The sequence below is a fragment of the Populus euphratica genome, unplaced genomic scaffold (assembly GCF_000495115.2).
Source record: "Populus euphratica unplaced genomic scaffold, PopEup_1.0 scaffold785.1, whole genome shotgun sequence".
NCBI classification, from domain to species: domain Eukaryota; kingdom Viridiplantae; phylum Streptophyta; class Magnoliopsida; order Malpighiales; family Salicaceae; genus Populus; species Populus euphratica.
In genome coordinates this window covers 56,674-76,907 of record NW_011500648.1, presented here as the reverse complement: position 1 = coordinate 76,907, position 20,234 = coordinate 56,674, and the positions used below count along the sequence as shown (strand labels likewise).

The following is a 20,234-nucleotide window of genomic DNA, read 5'->3' as shown; positions in this document are numbered from 1 at the left end:
AGTTAAGCTCTTTACAATGACACGAACAAATTGCTCGTCCACTTGGCATTCTCTGGAAGTCCAACTTGGTCGAGTTGAATAAACGCCTATACATTCAATTTTAATCATCCACAGTTAGACACCGTCGGACCTAGTTACTTTGGAGGGAAGATGCTTGATGTTCTGATGACCTAAAGGAGGGAAACTGATTCGGTAACTTACATAATTCCTGTTCTGTTGTACTACAACCCCCTAAAGGTGTTTCTGATAAACCAAACGGGGCTCTGAATGCTTAAAATTCGAAACCAGTAGTTTCGTCACTGATGTAATATCATATAGCAGAGCCAAAAGGAACACAGAATTGGAAGATGAAAATCTCATAAAAACATCAACCCAGATTGTAGGCATCAATACTAAAAACTTGATAATCTGTTGGTACATTTCAATCCCAAGTACTGTGGCACGGCAATCAAGATTATCAAATTCATTAATAAATCCAACTACAACAACCCACAGGCGTCTGTAAATTTCACAAGATAGAAGTACAGAGTGCAAATATCCTATGAACTGAACTTCATCACTGCGGCCCCTCGCCCGATTCACGTTTTGATGCTTCCTTGATCTCATCCCCGGCATCATCCTAAAATTGGAATAATGAACACATCAAGCATAACCGGAATAATATAAACTAGAAGCCTTTGAAAGTTACAAGCAGTTGCTCATGCATAAGCAGCATCAGGTGAAAACCACCCAAGACCATTTCTAATATCATACTCTGCTTAGGTCTCTCATAAGATGCCCTATAACTTTAAACAATGATGAATTGTGATATTAAAAAAAGGGCCTAAACAAGCCAACATAAACTGGCAACCGTAACATACAGTATCAGGCATAATTTGCCTTTGAACTTGAGAGAATGTTGTCAACTCTGTCCACTCAGGTAGTGATCGTTGCAAGTTAAAAATGCAAAGCATATAGCGTTCTTTAAAATATGCAATGCACAAATGGGTTATTATGCACATATGGTTCCAAAACAGGATTTAATGATTCTGTAATCAGAAACGACAATGGTTAGACAGCTTCAGGGGTCAGCCAAACCTCAAAAAACACATGTACATAAATGCATGCTTACACAGATGTGCAAATGGGTGCGCATGTGTGCAACCTTGGGGAAAGAATATGAATATGAGAGAGAGAGAGAGAGAGACCGTGATATCAGAGGTCCAGAGTGTCAGATTATCTCGGAGAAGTTGCATGATCAATGTGCTGTCCTTGTAAGACTCCTCACCCAATGTATCCAGCTCGGAAATAGCCTCGTCAAAAGCCTGCCCAAATATAGTACTTTTTAGTGATGTCAATAGGACCAAGAAATTGGTCCGTGACTGGTATGCAATTAAAGATATCAACACTAAGGACTGAATAGATCAACTTATGTTTAAGGAAACATCGCTTATCAACTAGGTTTTATATTAATATAGAACAAATTGAGTATAAAAGAACGAACAACTAGCATGAAACAATTACAAAGCAAACTGATTTCACTAAATTGTAATATTATTTAGTAAAGTGAAGAAGGGACAAGAAAGATCTCCATAAATGTACATCAATGAAACATGACAACCCTATGGACCAATACATGGTTACATTTAGGGGAGAAACCAGATGTACTGGCATCAATGCTTCACAAACTAACTAAACCAGGTTTGAGCAAACAATTTACTTAACATTATTGACCCAACAACTATTAAAGCACTCAATACTGTTAGCTTCCACAAGTTAATAGCTAGGATCCAATTCCATGCCAGTTATAAAATTTACAAATTAAAACCAATGAGAGGAATGGAGAGCCAGAAATACGCTCCCAAAAGCGAAGAAAAACACCAATCACTTCCTTTTACTCAAAATAATAATGAAAAGAAAACAGAAGACTATGCTTTTCACAACTTGCCTATAACCATAGAGGCAAAAATGCTACTGTATGCAAGGAAATACCTGCTTGGCAAGATTGCAAGCACGATCAGGAGAGTTAAGGATCTCATAGTAGAAGACAGAGAAGTTAAGAGCAAGCCCCAGCCTTATTGGGTGAGTAGGAGCCAGTTCAGCAAGTGCAATATCCTGCAAAAAACAAAACAAAAGCAAACTAAGCAGAGAAATAATAGTTGCACATATAAAGCTAAATATCACAAACAACATCGACAATTCAAATTTATAAGAATTGGCATCATGCTGGCACAAAAAGGGCCCACCTGAGCAGACTTGTAAGCCAACAAAGTGCTCTCAGCAGCTTCCTTCCTCTCAGCCCCCGTCTTAAACTCAGCAAGATACCTATGGTAATCACCCTTCATCTTGAGGTAAAATACCTTGGACTCAGCAGATGAGGCGGAAGGAATAAGATGCGATTCAAGGAGGTTCAAGATTCCATCACAGATCTTGCTGAGCTCAGCTTCAATCTTGCTCCTGTACTCCTTGATGATTGTGACATGATCTTCATTTCCTCTACTCTCTTCCTTCTGCTCAATTGAAGAGATGATCCTCCAAGAAGCCCTCCTAGCTCCAATGACATTTTTGTAGGCTACAGAGAGCAGGTTCCTTTCCTCCACAGTTAGCTCCTCTGAATCAACTGTCTTTGCAACTTTCTCCATAAACTCCACCATTTCTTCATAACGTTCAGCCTGTTCGGCCAACTTGGCCATGTAAACATTCTCTTCACGTGATGATTCAGTTGGCGACATTTTTATATCAAACTAAAAGCTACTTCTGCAAGGAAGTTCCAAACACGTATCATTAGAATGAGCTGAACAATATCGAACTCTAAGGGCTACATTTAATTACATAACTAGCTTGCACAGATTCATAAATTAACTCTTCCATCAACCACTCAATAACACGTCTCCATCTATTGATTCTTAACTTTTTCATCCGTAAGTTATTAATAATTTACAAAAACTGCAGACCTTTTGCAAGCTTTAGAATGAAATCCCTCAAGCTTCAACCAAGTCAGCTAGAGCCTAGAGACGCTAAGAAAGTTGAAATAACACAAATTCTGAACAACCCCCAAAAAAGAATGGCAAGAATTATCCTTCAAATATCTTTACAACATTAACAAAATCACAGCCCCGGATCAAGTTATGAAATCTGATTTCTACAAGTCATTTAGATAGTCGTTATTGTTTTTACAACAAAAAAAATTAATCCCAAAACCGACCATCTAGAAATGAAATAAATCAAACTCTAATTCCTTAATTTCTCCAACATTTTCTCGTTAATAAAACAGATCAGATTCACACGCACGTAAATGGAAACGGCAACACCATGCCTTAGCATACAAAAAGTTTCATCTTGTAACAATTTCACTTGGAAATTCAGAGTCTTGGCCTCCTAATTAAAAGCACGAATCCAAGCTACCGATCCCATTACTTTCAAAAATATTCTTCGGAAAATTGTAACAATCAACTCTGACCTCATATGCTTTGCTATCTCCAAAATAAAATTAAAAACAAAAAAAATCTCCTGTATTTAGCGAAACCAATCAGTTAAGCGTCATAACACATTAAGATAAAACAAAAGACACCAAAACCAACATTTCCTAAACTTTCTCAGCATCCAAACAAACCACAAAAAAATTAAAAAGCACATAAATCTCAGCAGATCGAATAAAAAACAAACCAAATAAATCCAAACAAATCACAAATAACATAAATCCACAAAATTAAAACCACAGATCTAACCATAAAAACAAAAAAAACAAAAAATGTAACGCTACCTTGAAGAGTGAATTCTGCAGACACGGGTCTATCTCTGTGCGTCAAATGGAAGGGAAGAAACTGCGAGGGAGGGGTATTTTGGGCTTGTTAAAAAGACTGCGAGGGAGGGGTACTTTGGGGTTACAAAAAGAGAGGTCATGAGGTTAGGGGTCCAATGAAAAAGTGACAAGTAATGGGTGGCGGAGATTTCGTGGGAGTTCGTATTTTTCTTTTCGGATTTATTGTTTTTGGGAAGGACACTCTAGCTTTGACCGTCAACGGAGATGGTCTGAACGACTGATCCTCTGTGTGCGTGTGTAGTCGGGAGCCCATAAAGTTTTAGATTCTGTTTTGTTTTATATGTTTTTTAAAAAAATTATTTTTTATTTTAAATTAATATTTTTTAATATTTCTAGATAATTTTAATTTATTAATATTTTAAAATTAAAAAAATATTATTTTAATATATATTTAAATAAAAAATATTTTAAAAAACAATCATAAATAAACTTTTAAAATAAAAAACAGCCTTAGTGTATTGATGATTCGACTGTCTGTGTGTGGTGGGCCTGAGTTTCTTTTTCTTTTCTTTAGGTTGGCTATCACTTCAAGGAAAATGGGGACTTGGAGTTTTGAGATTTTAGGGTTTGCCTTTGCCTCATCAATTATTATCCTGTCAATTCTCTTCTTCCCATTATGCTTCCTACGTCTCTCTAAAACCCAACTTGAATTATAGGTTGGCCGGTCGATCTCAATCGACTTCAACAAAAATATATATTAAAAAAAATTATAATAATGGAGTTCTTATAAGAATAATTAAAAAGAAATCAATGGCTTAATAGCAAAGTCATTACATCAACTGACTTTCTTAACTTAATCAGTTATGCTTTTTTGTCTTTTTTGTTCTTGGGTTGGTTAGTTCTTAATCAACCCAATTATCTGTGTAAATTTTAAAAAATAGTTTGTAATTTTTATAATTAAAAAATAAATTAATCTATTCTTGATTAATCTAATTATCTGTGTAAATTTTAAAAAATAGTTTGTAATTTTTATAATTAAAAAATAAATTAATCTATTCTTGATTAATCTAATTATTTGTCTAAATTTAAAAAATAGTTTGTAATTTTTATAATTAAAAAATAAATTAATTTAGTTCTTAGTCAATCTAATTACTTGTCTAAATTTTAAAAAATAGTTTGTAATTCCCATAATTAAAAAATAAATTAATCAAGTATTTATACTTTTTATAGTAAATAATAATAGGAGGAGGAGGATTCTTGGTAGGTGATGAGTTATGACTCATCTTGATATGCATTTGGTGAAAAGTAATCACTTGCAAATAAATGAAAATTAAATAATTATTTGAAATTAAAAAGATTCTTTGTATAAATACTATAAAATTTCATAGTTATTAGCGTGCTATTCATTCATTGGCAAGGCCTTATCACCATGCCAACAAAGAGTTGTGTCATCGATGCATCATTATGTTTACTTCATGAAAGGGTTTAGGTTCTAGTTTATAACTTCTTTAGATGATGGCCCAAAATTCAATGAACTAAAATTCAATACGTTTATAAATGAGGTTAGTTGGTGTTTTGATAATAGTTAATTAAATGTACATTTTTCTCTGTAGCTCAGGAAATTCAATACCATCAAAACAGGTTTTTTTTTATTTAGGAATTTTTTAGTGATAAAATCAATAACTTTAAATGGATATTATAATAAATTAAAAAAATAACTTGAAAATCTAAGAATAATAATTTTTATTTTTGTTTTTATATGATAAATGCTTAAAATATTAATCTATAAATGCTTGAAAAGTAAAAAGTGTGAACTTTTTATTTTAATAATTCATGGATATTTATAATTCAAGAATTTGTCGTTTTAATAAAGTGGAGGAATTGGAATCATTTGGTCTGATGATATTAATTAGTAATAAAAATCTTTTACATTTTACGGAGTAAATATTTTTTATATATCATTAATAAAATAAAAATAAGATATGTAAAACCTGAGATAAATTGATAAAAAGACTTAAAGAGATAAAAAAAATTATTTAAAAGATAAAAGAAAAGTTTTTGAGTTAGAAAAAAAAAAGAGTTTTAATATATTGTGCTTCTCTTGGGGAAAGAATATAAAAAGAGTTTGCACAAGTTATTTTAGAAAACAAGAAACTTTGATGAGAAAAAAGAGTTATATGAAAAATTTATTAAAATTAGTAGATAATTAAATTCCACTGATGAACATCAATAAATAATGATTAACGATCACAACATGTTAGAAACTACTCAATATACTTATTCATTTTTGCTATATATTCTCATATTCTTCTTCATTTTTAAAGAAACAACAAGTGGTTGCTTTTTCTACTATCGAGCTCTGTATTGAGTAGGAAGTTGTGCTACTTGGAACTACGTGGTAGAGAAAAATGTTTTAGTGAGTCGCAACATTATCAAAACAAGTTAATAAAGATCTTTCATAACAATAAATATACTATTATATTAACAAAGAATCACTTATCTCATGGTCTTAGCAACCATATTAGCATCAAATAGTTTGGTGAAAGATCAAGAAATCATGATTGAGTTTTGTTTGTCCGAAGATCAAGTTGCTAATATTTTTACAAAGTCTCTTATTTGTTTCTTAAAGTTTAAGAAGACGAAGGGGCATGAAGAAATTTGAAGACCTTGGTTTAAGGAAGGGTGTTAAAGAAACATTGGTAAAGTTAGCATCTTCAATCCCAGTTAATAAACATTGATAAAGACGGGGGCATGAAGAACTTGGTTTAAGGAAGGGTGTTAAAGAAACATTGATAAAGTTAGCATCTTCAATCCTAGTTAATAAACACATAACAGAAGAAACCTTCAGCGAGAGATAATGTGACTACAAATCCTAAAGAATGGATGTCACGCTACTGCACTACTAGTCGTTCCAAAATAACCAAAAAATCACCAAAAAGGAAATTTTCCTTTCCAATCCTGATCAAAAGGCTAAAAAGAGTTGACATAACATGGATGCAGAGCATTGAAGAGAGAAATCAATGCTTTGGCAACGACTATGGGGTTTCTATCAACTTAAAGCTGATGTTGGCGTTCTGATCCTTCCAGTCCCTATAATTCCTTGGTGATATTGGCGTTCTGAAAGGAGATGGAGAATCAAGATTGAATTCCCAAGATTGATCTTTAAGGAGCTGCTCGACCATCGCTTCCAGTTGCAAGGGCCTAGGGGGACTCTGAGCATTAAATAGAAATCAGTATTTTGTTTAGATAATTATCAAGGAAAAGTTAGTTTATGAAACAAGAAAGAAAGACCCTAATGAAGAAACGAGGAAAGGGAAAGCAAAGTGACCTTCATTGTAATTGATGCCAGCGGTGAACATGGAGTTGCCAACTGCTTGGAAAAATCTGGACAAAATAATAAATATGATTTGAATTTTACGAGGAAAGATTCTGCAGTGACTATAAACAGAAGAATGTTAAGTTCCCATTACCATCTTTTAGTCCAATTGATTGCTGAAATTCATTGATGTCCATAGCTCTTGTCTGTGCTTTGATGCATTCCTGATGATTGTGCAGAAACCTTTCCTCTGCAATTGCACTGGTTTGATCTGGTTCCTCTGTCAAGACAGCTAGCTTCTTTGCATTGAAACTCTGCTTTTTTGTTTCTGGCTTCCTTGAATTAGAAATGTCGGAAAGTGGTTTTCTGCCAGCAGTTTGCCATTTCCCTGGTGCCTTGGAGATACTTTTCATCTTGCTTGCGTCATGTGGAATTCGAGAGGCAACAGCCTTCATTGAATTTGACAAATCACCGAGAGGTGTCCGTCTACTCACTAGTGATGCCATTGGTGCTGTAAATGAGTTCAAAGAAATATTCTGCAAAAGCATTGGAACTGGTTAATACCCTAGATAAACCATGTAAAATAAGGAAAGGATGACCGCATTATACCATAAATTCAGTTTCAGAAAGTAACCAAGAAAAAAAGTTACCCCCAAGAGCACAAACCCCACACAAAGCAAGTCAGAACAAACCAGCTAAACTCTAGGACAAATACTCCCATAACATTTCCTGAAATTCTTAGAATCTCCATAGCTATACCAAGCATGGTATATGTAAATCATTGTAACTGAATAATCAATAAGATAAAACATACACTACTTGTCAAGAAGATGGACGAATTCGTGAAACCAATTCAACATCTGGTGTAACAGTGGCATTGATCACAAATCATACTTTCGTTATTTTGAATCCTCTATCAAACAGAATAGCATGAAATAGGAGATCATGCGATCTACTAGAGATTTGGGATTACACATCTAGCAACAACAATGAGTATTAATACAAGCGAAAATGAAAGTAGATTGTGAAAGCAAGATTTGCCAAAATCTAAAGACATGAACAAGCAATCCATTCAAGGAAGGGAATAAAGAAAAAAGAATCAAACCTTGTTAAAAGTTTAGAAGCAGCAATCTGTCAAATATTTGTTGAAACTGATTATCCTCTGATTCCCTTTCAAATATTAGTTAAAACTGATTAGTCTCTACAAACAGATTAATCACAGTAAAACATAATAGATTACAAGACCCGTCAACTTAAAAGACTCATTGTCCTAACCCCATGTTTAAAATACAGATATTCTGCTGAAAATGAAATTAAGTGCACGAAGCAAACCAAAACCAGATCACCCCGTGTTTAAAACACAGATATCATGCTGAAAATAAAATCAAGTGCACCAAGCAACCCAAAACCAGATCACTAGATTTTTACATAACAATAGAAAAATCAGCAGAATCACGTGTATTTATGATTGAAGTAAAGATCGATCATAAACACAATGCACGCATACGGAGAAGGAGAAAGTTGTTTGTTTGCTGAGAAAACAGAGAAGATTTACTTCTAAGAAAACAGAGAATTAAAATCTCTACTTCACACACAAATAAAAAATCATAGAGAACAAATTTAGACCGGATTATAAAAACACGCAGCAAATCTAATAACTTGATAAATTCGAGAATAACTAGAGAATCACTACCAAGAAAGTATTCATCTAAGATGATAAGGTAAAAAACAACTAGGGTTGTTCGAAGGTAAATACAAGAAAACCAAATCGATTTCAAGAATTTAAAACGCTATTCAAAGTATTAGAAAGTGAAATTAGATCTGAGAAACTTACTTTGAGGCCACTGATCGATGATAGGCTTTTGATCTCTGAATGTTTTTGTTTTAGATGCGCAGAGAGATTTTTTTTCAGAGAGAGAGGGGCTGTGTGTGAAAAGGAAGGGGAGGGAGGGAGATGACCGTTGCTTTTATAGCGAGAGGGCTCTTGAATTTCGAAGAAAAATATGACCGTTGGAAAGACAAGTTTGGGTTTCCGCTGCTTCGTACTAAACGTCAGCGTTTTCGATTGATTAAATTGAAGTCACAACGGTAAACCCTTTGTTTGCAAATATTTTTTTATTTTTTTATCATGGAATGATGCAACTTTATTAACCACAAAAAAATGCAAAATACAAAATATTTTCATAACATTGTTTATCTATCTATAAATAAATATCAATCTGGAGAATCAAAACGGATAATCTAATCTTTTCTGTCGAGGATTTTTAAAAATAAAATTATTGATGCAGAAAAACCTCAATTTACCAACTTTTTTCTTGTTTTTAAAATAAATAAAAAATTCTAAAATAATGATATTATAAATAATTTTTTTTTAATAAAATTTATCATGTTTGAAAATAGAATAATAATTATTTTTTAAAGTACTTTTAATTTAAAAATGTATTAAAATAATATTTTTTATTTTTAAAAAATTGCTTTTTATCAATAAATCAAAAACAATTTGAAAATATAAAATAATTAATTTTAAATAAAATTTAATTTTCTTCAAAATTTAGCTAACCCTATTAAAACGCAATATATAAAAGAGAGCTAAAAGAAACCCCAACGCTATCTAGGGGTCGACTAGGCTGGGTTTCAAGGCACCCATAACCATTATAACCAGCCGAAAGAGCAACAAAACCCCCGAAGCCGTGGAAGGGAGCATGTCAGGTCAAGCAACTAAGAAAGCCTGTGATCCCCAAGAACATTCAAATGCCTTGACATACTCCACTCTATTTCCGGTTCCAATTCATGTGCCAAACAGCTCCTCGAAATACTCAGCATGGTGCGGCCACTTGCCCCTTAATAGAATCAGGCAGGCACAAAGCACACAAAGGACCCCAAATAGCATACAGACCTTACAAAAATTGAAACTCTCAACTTGAAACGAAATTTCCGATCAGTGGGTACAAAAAAATGAATGCTTGCTAATATGGACGATAAGCATACCGCTAAGTAAAAGTTCATTCTCCATCAAAATTCCATGAGATGAATGGAGATTCCCTCTAACACAATCCTACAAACACAACCATCCTCCATTGCATATAGGCACAAACGGTTTTGTTACACATCCAATCAGCACAACATCCCCACGAGGAAAAAATTTTAAAAAATAAAATAAAAATGCAGGAGCATATCCATGACTAATTTGGCTTCCTCATATTACGCCCGGCGCGAATGACTTCATCCACCAGTAGCAATTGTGATGTGATCACAGGCCTGGAAAATTACAGCAGCGTGATTATAACTAGGTTAGGCATGTTAAGAGTTCAAACCTGAGAGAACTTCAACAGGTTTCTCTAGTTTAAACATCTAGGGGAAGTTTGGAAAACGTATCTCTTTATATGTACATTTATGTAGTATAACAAAAGCTGGACCGAGGGAAAAGAGATAGGGAGAGAGAAAAGGACAGACTCCAAAGCTAGGAGTTCATGTGTACCCTGAGTTTATGAGTTGGCGCTTGACAGAGTAGTTGTCGAAGATACCCTCCATTTGAGGATCAAGAGGCCCTCCTGTTTGGAGATTTATTCCAACAATGTTATCCCTGTCATGCTCTCCCTGAATAAACATGCAAGAAAAGCTTAAGTCAGTTTCTTTTCTTGTGTCTTTTGCTCCCCCAGGAAAAAAAGGATGATGGATGGATTCCAATGATGGTTACCGTGAGAGTCACAATCTCATCTTGAGTGTCTAACCCAGAATTCTCAGCCAGAGTTTTGGGCACCATGAGAAGGGCATCAGCAAAAGCTTCAACACCTAGTTGAGCACGCTGTTCCACATTTGCAAACACCAGTTTAAAATTAACCAGGGGATAGGAATAATTACTCAAATATAGAAAACAGACAGGCATTTACCCCTTTAACTGTTTTCTTTACTTCATTGATCAGGTGTTTTCTGGCTGCAAGTTCAAAAGCTCCTGCTCCCTGAAGAAAATAAATGACAACATTTGAGTGGGAAAGAAATTTCAGCACTGAATCAAGTCATCGACAAATGGTTGCTTATTTGCAGAATTATATGATAAGAATTACAACAGAAAACATGTCAATACTCTATATCTCACCCAATCCCAAGAGGCCAATCTCAACTTTCAAGTCAATTATTTTCATCCTATAATCCAATACATTGATGTCCACAGCTCCACCATACACAAATTTCATCCTAATCAGCATTCATGCAAATTAGATTTTAAGTTTATTTGATTGAAACCACTCTTGGTTCATAATAATGTTGGTTTTTGACTGTGTCCTAAACTGCCAGTACATACAAGAAACAGATTTTTCATGAAGCACACTTCATTTGAGCAGAAACATAACTTGCATATACATGAACCACATTTTAGATGTACCACAGAACTTCCAAAGCCACCATCAAAGGCCACAAGCACGGCTTTACATAAATCAATATGCAACAATTTAATCAAGCATGATTGCACATACAAATGTCACAGATTTCTGCAAGCAGAACTTACAAGTACCACAGCTTCATCTTCAATAGTATTTTTTACTGCTCTCAAGCCATCACGGACAGCATCCTTTATTTGGGCAATTGTATGGTCATTAGGTCCTGTGACAATAAAAAAGTTGAGTGATGATTCGCCCCTGCTAAATTACAAAATTGCAAGACGAATATACATTTCATGCTAGAAAATAAAAGAGTACATACTTCAACCTCATGGCTAAATGGCCTTAAAGAAGCAATTAAAACAAACAAGAAAAAATCATCTGATAGCATTTAGAACAAATAAAAAAGAAAATCGTAAACATTTATACAAGTTTGCTGAGGATGCATACACGCTTCTATACCTTTTATTAAGATAGTGCAAGAATGGGGGTTTTTAACATTTTCAACAAATGTATACTTCTCTTCGCCAAGGACGTGCTCATAAACCAGTCCAGCCCAACCAAGGCAATCAGGAGTTAAACTATCAACAGAATTCAAAGCCTCTCCTCCACATGCTAAAACCAGGCGTTCCATATTTCTCCTCTTAGCTCTTCGAAGGGCAATTATCTGTAAAACATAAGAAAGCAGATCAAATAACAACATCAGGACAAGCAGGTACACTAACCAGATTTCAAACTAGCAATAGTCATCGTACATATATCATTAGGTGCCATATAAAAAGGAATCTAATCCAAGACAAAGCATTCAAAAAGCCAAGTCTTGCTTGTAATCATCCAAAACTAGAGTCACATACAATGGCAGGTATTCTAGCCATATTTACAATCTAAACTATAATGAAAAACCATTTCAAGTCTCCATTCCTGCATCCATAATTTCACAAAATCAAGAGAATTACAAAAGTAGCAAGTGGTCCACGTACCTCCATTAAATTAAGCCTTCTTGCTTAGTTGCTTTTAATAATTATTTCATTGAGCATAAGGCATGATTTCACAAAATTAAAAATAAAACATGAGGTGGAAGGCTTCCAAAATGTGCAACCAATTGTTATCACAAACAATCATTAACTTGTGAAATCTGTATCTACTAAATCTTGAGGTTCAAAATCAATCTAACATGGTGTTTGCATGTTCGTTACAGGGTTAAGAAAAGAGGATGTATTGTCACAAAAGCAATTGGTAAAGGTATAACAATGTTTGGTAAAGCTTACAGTAGATACAATGGAAATTACATGAAGAAAAAATAAAACAATATGCTTCATAAGGTGCAAGTAAACAGTAAAAGATAGAAAATGTGATTTATAAATTTGAGGAAGAAGAAAGGCGGAAAGTCGAACCCAACCACCCTCCACCCTAGTTCAAAGCCTTTTCCTTCTTGTCACAAGGTTTATAATTACACCCTCCTGGAGGGTAGCTAATAATCCCTGAATCATCCCCCCTCTCATAATATTTCCAACAAACAAAATTGATCATTGTAGTAACATTTAATCCCTAATCATGCCATACACCATAAGAGAAAACAGAATGAAAGACAACACCCAATACTAACACATAAACATGATTTGCAGCAAGCTGATGCAAGTTTATTGCATCAAGTAGCTAATTATTGCTCGCCTTCAATCTCTAGGGAACAGAATATAATTGTTCCATGACTTACCCCTGCTCGTGCAAGAAGATCCAATGATGGAGGATCAATTCCCTTTTGATTAATAACCACAAAATTGTTGTCTGTACCAGAACAAACCTGGAAGACCAAAAGTACAAGCAACACTTCAGAAACCAACATGTTGGCAGGGACAGTAACATGAACATAAAATGTATTGAATGTGTAACTTAACCTTATCTTTTAGTTCAATAATTTTTCTAACTCTTTCATCAACCTGGCGCCTTTCAGCTGCAACCATTGCCTCCCTCTGCTCTGCATTTGAGTAGAAAAATCCTGCATTTATTTCACTGTGGAAAAAAAAATATTAGGTTCCAATGAACTGAAACAGACCACAGCTCTATCTACAGAGTTCTTGATAGCTCATATCAACATCAATTCCAATCAAATTGAAGTTGACAAGATGTATACCTTTTCTCATATTCCAAAGAGACATTGCATGTCAAGATAAAACAGTTTTCTGCCCGTCTTTTCATATCAGGATGCCTGGAACCATGATCAAGAACAAGACCTTCAACCTGGAAGACAGAACAAGTAAATACTGGGACAAAAAGTTTTTAAAAAAGTAGAGAAGTTATCTTCCAAAGACAAAATCAGTGTTGTCAGAGGCAAAAGGCACCAAGCCTGTAAAATGCCCTAGGCGCTCGCCTAAATGAACCAAGGCAATATGCTATAAATTTTATATATATATATATATATGTCTTCCCAATTAAGATTAGATCATTAGAAAATCAAAAGAAAATATAAAATACCATAACATAGTCATATAAAGTTATATTTCACCCTTGAAACAAAATAAGATAATTTAAAGTAGTAAGTAGCCAAATAGATTAAAAAACAAAATTAAAAATCATCATCATTATTCATTAATCTTCAAAAACATCTTCATCCATGCTTTCCTCTCCTTCACTTGAATCCTCCACACCCTCCATTTCATGATTATAATCGAAATCCTCATCTCTCAAGCCATACTGCACTTGTTTAGAAAAAATTAAATTATTACTTGTACAGATGTGTTCTCCGACTCCCACTGTTGAAAAAAAAGTTTGGCTGGTGTTTCTCGTCCAAGTATCCTTCATTCTCTGTTTGTCTCCCACTTTAATGATTTATTTTAATTTTTTTACCCTAATATTTGTTTTTTACAAAAATATCCCTAAGTTATTTTTTTGTGGTATATTAAAAAAATGGACAAATAGGTCAAAACATAAATCATTTTAAAATAAGAAAGAAAAATCCAACAGAAAAGGAAGAACTTCAAGCAAGCGCTAGCCTTAGCGCCTTGCACCCATTCACAAGGTGCTCGCATAGGCAGCACCTCATTGAAATCCAACACCTAAGGCTAATAAAGGCGTTGGAGCCTCGCCTTGCCTAGAGTGCCCAGGCAAGTGCCACCTCAGCACCTCTTGACAACACTGACAAAAATTATATCAAAGTAGAAATAAAAAAATGAACAATAACTAAAAGTTGTCCAAGCTACACTTGGGAACCTTCGAACTAAAACCAATCGTCAACATCCTGGAAAGTTTACCCAATCCAACGTAACAGCATTGAGAAAAATCTAACAAGTAGCATTATTTTACTGAATAAAGGTTGAATAATGGAAAAGAGCAGTGCATTCCATTTAATTTCAATGCTAAATACATCTCATTCAAAAAAAAAAAATGATTATGTTTCACATGGAAGGGTTTTTGAAGATCCGTGACCCCTCAATCTTAATCTTGAAGGATCTCTATTCAATATGATTTAAGTAGTCAACCATCATTGGTGAATACCCTCATGCCAAAACAAAAACTAAAGTTATAAAGAACCTAACTAGATAAATTAACTTGAGAAAACCATTTGAAACATACACTCTTGAAGCCTAACTAAATCAGTCAATCAGGAAATTGGGACCTGTAAAACAATTTTAACACATTCCAGGTGAAAATATTCCACAGGAACCCAGATTAAATAAAAAAAGATTAACTTACAAGCCTTGTGTCAACATCAAATTTATGACGCATGTGCATAATCTCCACCATAAATAGATCAATGGCTTCCTCAGGCTTTCGGATGCATAGCACCTGTACAAACAAGTAAATCACAATTAATGCAAAAATAGAAGCTGTCAAAATCTGACTTAAACGTCTTCTTTTCCAACAGCCTCAAGATATATCAGCACCACTGGCTACACTCACCGAATTAACAACTATGTCAGTTAATTGATCAGCCAAAGCTTCATATAGCTGCACAAAAGAATAAGGTCAACTTTAAATAATATCCAAACAGGTTATAAAACAAAAAGTAAACTGATGAATAGACCTTACCTTTGTCCTTATTGTTGTTCTTGCAACCATTTTTAGAATTTCCCTGTCGGGTTCATCACCCATCACCACTGGTGTCTTAAATTTTTCAAGAAACTGGAGGGTAGCTCTTTTGGCAATCTCAAAACCATCAACCAAGACACGTGGATGCATCCCTTTAAGACAAAATAAACACCCATGAATAAAATATAAAGGTTACCTCAGACAAGCAATAAAAAAAACCATATGAGAATGTTGTAGATTTTCTGAAATGAAACTCACAACTAAGAACCAAGCATCCCTATTCCAAAACCTAGAAGGCATAATTGAAAGAACAAGATACAACTATTTTTACCATCAGAGAAAGTATAACAGCAGAATGAAGATGTGCCTTGATGTTAAATTCTAGCGCAATAAATTAATTAATCATAGCAAAATTTAACTATTCCAAGGTCAAATACACAAAAAACTTGCAAATTTCTATTCTTGCCTCTGCAACGCGCAAACACAACACAGATGCAAACCTTGAACAACACCAACTTGTTTGAACTTTAGGGCATTAGAATCTAACACCTTTCACTACCCTGTCTTGTCAGAACATGTCTTTCTTTATTTAGGGCTCTAAACATTTGAAAAAATAAATGATTCAAGAATAGAAGGGACAATGAGAAATAACAGAAACATCAAAAGTATAGAACTCAAGAGAATCATAATATATAGCTTCACTAACCTTCATCAATGTACCGTTCAGATTGCTTCATAAGCTCTCCAATAAAGATCACAGTAGATGTCGTACCATCTCCACTTATATCATCTTGGGCAACAGCTGTCCTTGCAATCATAATCGCGGTAGGGCTTTGAATTTGCTGCAACCATCAAAGAAATTCCAGCAATTTTTTTTAAAAAAAAAAACCACCAATAGACACCCATTGTTTATTTAAAACCTCAAATAGCATACCCATTGTCTTTTTAGATCTAACTCAGCATTTAGAATCTAAAGTTGCTTCAAGTTGCTCCTAGAGCTCATTTCTTAGGAAGACTCACTTTAAAGAAAAAGAAAAGAAAAGCATAAAACCCTAACTCTGCCTTTAATCACAAAAAATCCAGATCGAGAAAACCAAAGAGAAAAAAAACAAACCATTTCTTTCAAAAGAGTGTTTCCATCTTTTGTGAGTTTTATATCTCCAGCACCACCAACAAGCCTTAAAAACACAAAAACACAAAGCAATTAAATCGCAGAAACACAAACCAAATTACAACAAGAGAAAAAACAAAACAGAAGACGAAAAAGCGAAATAGTTACATCTTGATGGTGCCTTTGGGGCCGAGATTGGATTTGAGAACATCTTGTAAGCCTTTAGCGGCATTGATGTTCATGTGAAGCGCCGCCGATTTGTTGAGAACCTCCGCATTAGGGTTTAATACTCTTAGCGACATTTTTCTCTTTCAAAATAAAAGAGAGGGAGAGGGAGAGTACGGGAGTTTGCTGTCGTTCGGAGTTTTAATGGAACTGTAGAGAGGAACTGTCTGTGTCTGTATGTGTGTAATGTGCTGTTTGGGTTTTTAGGGCTTTCTGGAAGTTCAAGCTAAGCACAAGCGCCAAAAAGTTAGGGTTGATGAGCTCGGGGTCCTTATATTACTGATTTTATGTCAAGAACGTCCTTCATCTTTAAAACATCTTAATCCAGCTCAAGTTCTATTTTTTCTATTACACACGTGTCCAGATTTTAATGGACATAGTGGTCCTATAAAACCTAGTTTGACTTTCTCACTTCCCTCCATAATTATTAAACTTAATTTAATTTCTATTAATCTAAAAAAATTTAAAAAATTATATTTAAAATTTTAATATTTCATATGAAAAAATTCTATAAATATAGATTATATAAATTATAAATAATAAATTTTTTAAAAAAATTATCCCACATAAAAAAAATGTTATGTTAAGATTTGAAGTTGAAATATTTAAATTAAAAAATAATTTATCTTATATTGAAAAAATATTTTTTTCTTGGAAATAAAGAATATATATATGTGTGTACACACTAATAGGTTTCAAATCCCATGTTAAAAAATACATAATTTTTTTTAACATTGAGTATATATACAAAAAACTTTCAAATCTCACATTGAAAAGATATTATATTATCCAATTGAAGTATTTAAACCAAAAATTTTTTTATCTCACATTAAAAAAACATAATTGTTTTCTTGGAAACGTCGAGTATGTATATTAATAGGCTTCAAATCCTACATTGAAAAAACATGACTTTTTTTTGGAACATAAAGTATATATATGAAAGGGTTTTAAATCCTACATTGAAAAAATATTATGTTATCCCTTTAAGTTGAAGTATTTAAATCAAAAGGTTTTTTATTCTAAAATGAAAAAACATAACTTTTTTCTTGAGAATATAAAGTATATATATTAATGGATTTCAAATCTTACATTTGAAAAAAAAAACACAGAGTCTCATATTGATTCGCCTAGGTTATGAGTGGACCTGCCTGGTCAACCAAATTTTGTTGGATTGTTGCCCAGTCTAGTCTTTTATTAAATTTGAACCGGCCCAACGATCAGGTTGACCTACTGGGCCAAGTTGGGTTTAATAACCAAGCTTCTATCTAACACATGTCCAAAAAAATTCAAAAATTAAAAACCGATTGAAATAATTAATAGGTAGTTTGTATTTAATTTTTTTTATTGTAATTAAATTTAATTATATTATTTGATTTGAATTAAATTAATATATAAGTTGAATTCACGCGTTCGGAAGAGATAATATTCAATTCATTTTATTTTCTATATTACTTTCATTTTATTTATTCAAATATCTTTTTGAAAACTGGCTAGATTATTTTGATAAATTTAATTTTAACATTAAATTTCTCCACTTTACAATTATAAATAAGAGAAGTTGACTTTTAATTTACTTTTATAGCATTTTATAGATTGAATTCCATTTGGAATTCAATTCTGAACACATGAAGTTTCAAGCATATTGTAAACAAATTAACCATAATAATATATTATTGACTTTCCAACAATACTTGATACAAACCAAGTTAGGTTTGAATTTTGTCTTAAAATATTTATTGACAAGTTTTGCAAGATCAATTATATTTTTCAAACCATATATCAAATTGAGCTGAACTTTTTTAGAGAGATACTAAACACGTAGAACTATATTATTGTAAGCATTTAAGTTAATCAAAGTTCAAGAATATATCATTTAAATTGGTCAAACTTGCTATTATTATTTAAATATATTTGTTGACAAAGTGTTCATTTTTGAATTTTTCAACCCAACCAGTCTAGACTTGTAATGGGTAAATTTTGAATAGCAAAAGGAGATTATATTAGGCTTATTTAGGCCTTAAACTTTTGCATAAGCTTAAGCCATGAGAGTTTCTAATGTTGTAAGCCTCAAGATAAATTAAGAATAATGTAATAGAAATTATAGTGTAATAAAATAAAATAAGAAAATAAGAAGGAAAAAGAAAAGGAAAAGGAAAAGGAAAAGTTTATGATCAAATATGTGTATTTTTTCAAAACCAAAAATGGTCAAACCATTTTAGCTACTAAAAAATGTATTATGATGAGGCGCAATCAAGAGAGAGAAAAAGTGTTTTTCTTTCTTTCTTGTTCTTGTTCCTTTTCTTTTTATTTCTTGTCTCCCTGAGGAATTAAAAAAGTGATGGTTAGTAGTTGAAAAGAAAGGATTTTGAGAGAGAGAAACATATTCATACTAGGAATTAACAAATATCAAAGCAAGGGTTTTGAAGAGATTTGAAGAAGAAGAAGAAGAAGGGTGAGGGGAGCTAGGGTTATTCATGCATTTTATACTTGAATTATCATCTAGCTAAGATAACAAACTCAAACTCATCTTAAATGATCGATTTAATCAATTTTATGTTGTGTGAAATATTGGATATGTTCGTGTGGCATGGATTTTGGCCAATGATATTGTTGTTTTTGTGATTAATTTTATGTTTGTCAAAATAAAAAATTGATAGGTATCAATCCAATTGAAAAAATTAATGTTTAAATTATGAATTTTATGTTAGGATTTGAAATTTGAAATTGGGACAAATGCAAATGGAGGGTGAATTGAGCTAATTGGGTTATATTAGCTTGTCATGAGTGTTAAATTGTAAAGAAAAGCATTGTGTCTCTAAAGGCATATATGGTTAGCCAAAAGATAACAAGTTAGCATGTAATAAAATTGTGTTTGCTTAAGTAAATAATGTGAGAGAAAATACATAATGTTGTGTGGAAAATGAATTTTGAATGAGTGTGGTTGTATTACATAAAATGAGTAAAACTTACATATGGTAGTGAACTAAAATAATTGAGTACAAATTCAAACTCATGATAAATTAAGAATTGAATGTTAAATAATGTTGTATGCCAAACGGTTGGAGAGGTAGCAAGTTCAGCACTACAACATGAGACTTTTTCATGAATTCAGGTCCTGGACAGATGCCTAACACTTTTAAGAAATTTAATTAATTATTTAAAAAATAGTTAAAAATTATTGTAATTATAGCCTATTTTAAATTGAAAAGCATGAAGGGTCGATTGTAGAAACTAATCCTTGATTAATGAGATTAACACCCTGATTATATTAGTGAGATTAGTGTCTAATTATTGGGAGGATTGAAAAACTAATCTCTAATTAATAATATTAGTGTCTTGGTTAATAGATAATTTAAGTAACAAATATTTTGGTTAATGTGATTGGAGTTTAATGAATAGACAATCAGAGAAATCAAATCCTGAAAAACAAGATTGGTG

General features: G+C 33.0%; 3 protein-coding genes across 4 annotated transcripts; all 3 read right to left on the bottom strand.

The window, feature by feature from the left end:
* Nucleotides 1-340: 340 nt before the first annotated feature.
* LOC105115844 (14-3-3-like protein A) lies at nt 341-3,902 on the bottom strand. The gene is made up of 5 exons (XM_011012890.1): nt 3,743-3,902; nt 2,226-2,736; nt 1,972-2,094; nt 1,188-1,304; nt 341-619 (listed from the first exon to the last, which is right to left on the bottom strand). The coding sequence occupies exons 2-5, from the start codon at nt 2,709-2,711 to the stop codon at nt 557-559; spliced, it is 789 nt and encodes a 262-aa protein (XP_011011192.1). The 5' UTR covers nt 2,712-2,736; nt 3,743-3,902; the 3' UTR covers nt 341-556.
* A 2,695-nt stretch (nt 3,903-6,597) lies between these two features.
* LOC105115842 (uncharacterized) lies at nt 6,598-9,012 on the bottom strand. 2 transcript variants are annotated; one of them, XM_011012884.1, is made up of 5 exons: nt 8,893-9,012; nt 8,164-8,228; nt 7,213-7,594; nt 7,071-7,126; nt 6,598-6,954 (listed from the first exon to the last, which is right to left on the bottom strand). In XM_011012884.1, exons 3-5 carry the CDS (start codon nt 7,562-7,564, stop codon nt 6,778-6,780), a joined length of 585 nt encoding a protein of 194 aa, XP_011011186.1. In that variant the 5' UTR covers nt 7,565-7,594; nt 8,164-8,228; nt 8,893-9,012; the 3' UTR covers nt 6,598-6,777. The 2 variants fall into 2 exon arrangements, with proteins under 2 accessions (XP_011011186.1, XP_011011187.1); XM_011012885.1 differs by lacking the exon at nt 8,164-8,228.
* A 943-nt stretch (nt 9,013-9,955) lies between these two features.
* LOC105115841 (T-complex protein 1 subunit zeta-like) lies at nt 9,956-17,024 on the bottom strand. Its single transcript, XM_011012883.1, has 15 exons — nt 16,740-17,024; nt 16,575-16,638; nt 16,167-16,302; nt 15,461-15,612; nt 15,332-15,379; nt 15,125-15,217; nt 13,566-13,672; nt 13,330-13,444; nt 13,149-13,235; nt 11,897-12,101; nt 11,563-11,657; nt 10,949-11,017; nt 10,756-10,863; nt 10,537-10,655; nt 9,956-10,316 (listed from the first exon to the last, which is right to left on the bottom strand). The coding sequence occupies exons 1-15, from the start codon at nt 16,871-16,873 to the stop codon at nt 10,241-10,243; spliced, it is 1,608 nt and encodes a 535-aa protein (XP_011011185.1). The 5' UTR covers nt 16,874-17,024; the 3' UTR covers nt 9,956-10,240.
* Between the last annotated feature and the right edge of the window lie 3,210 nt (nt 17,025-20,234).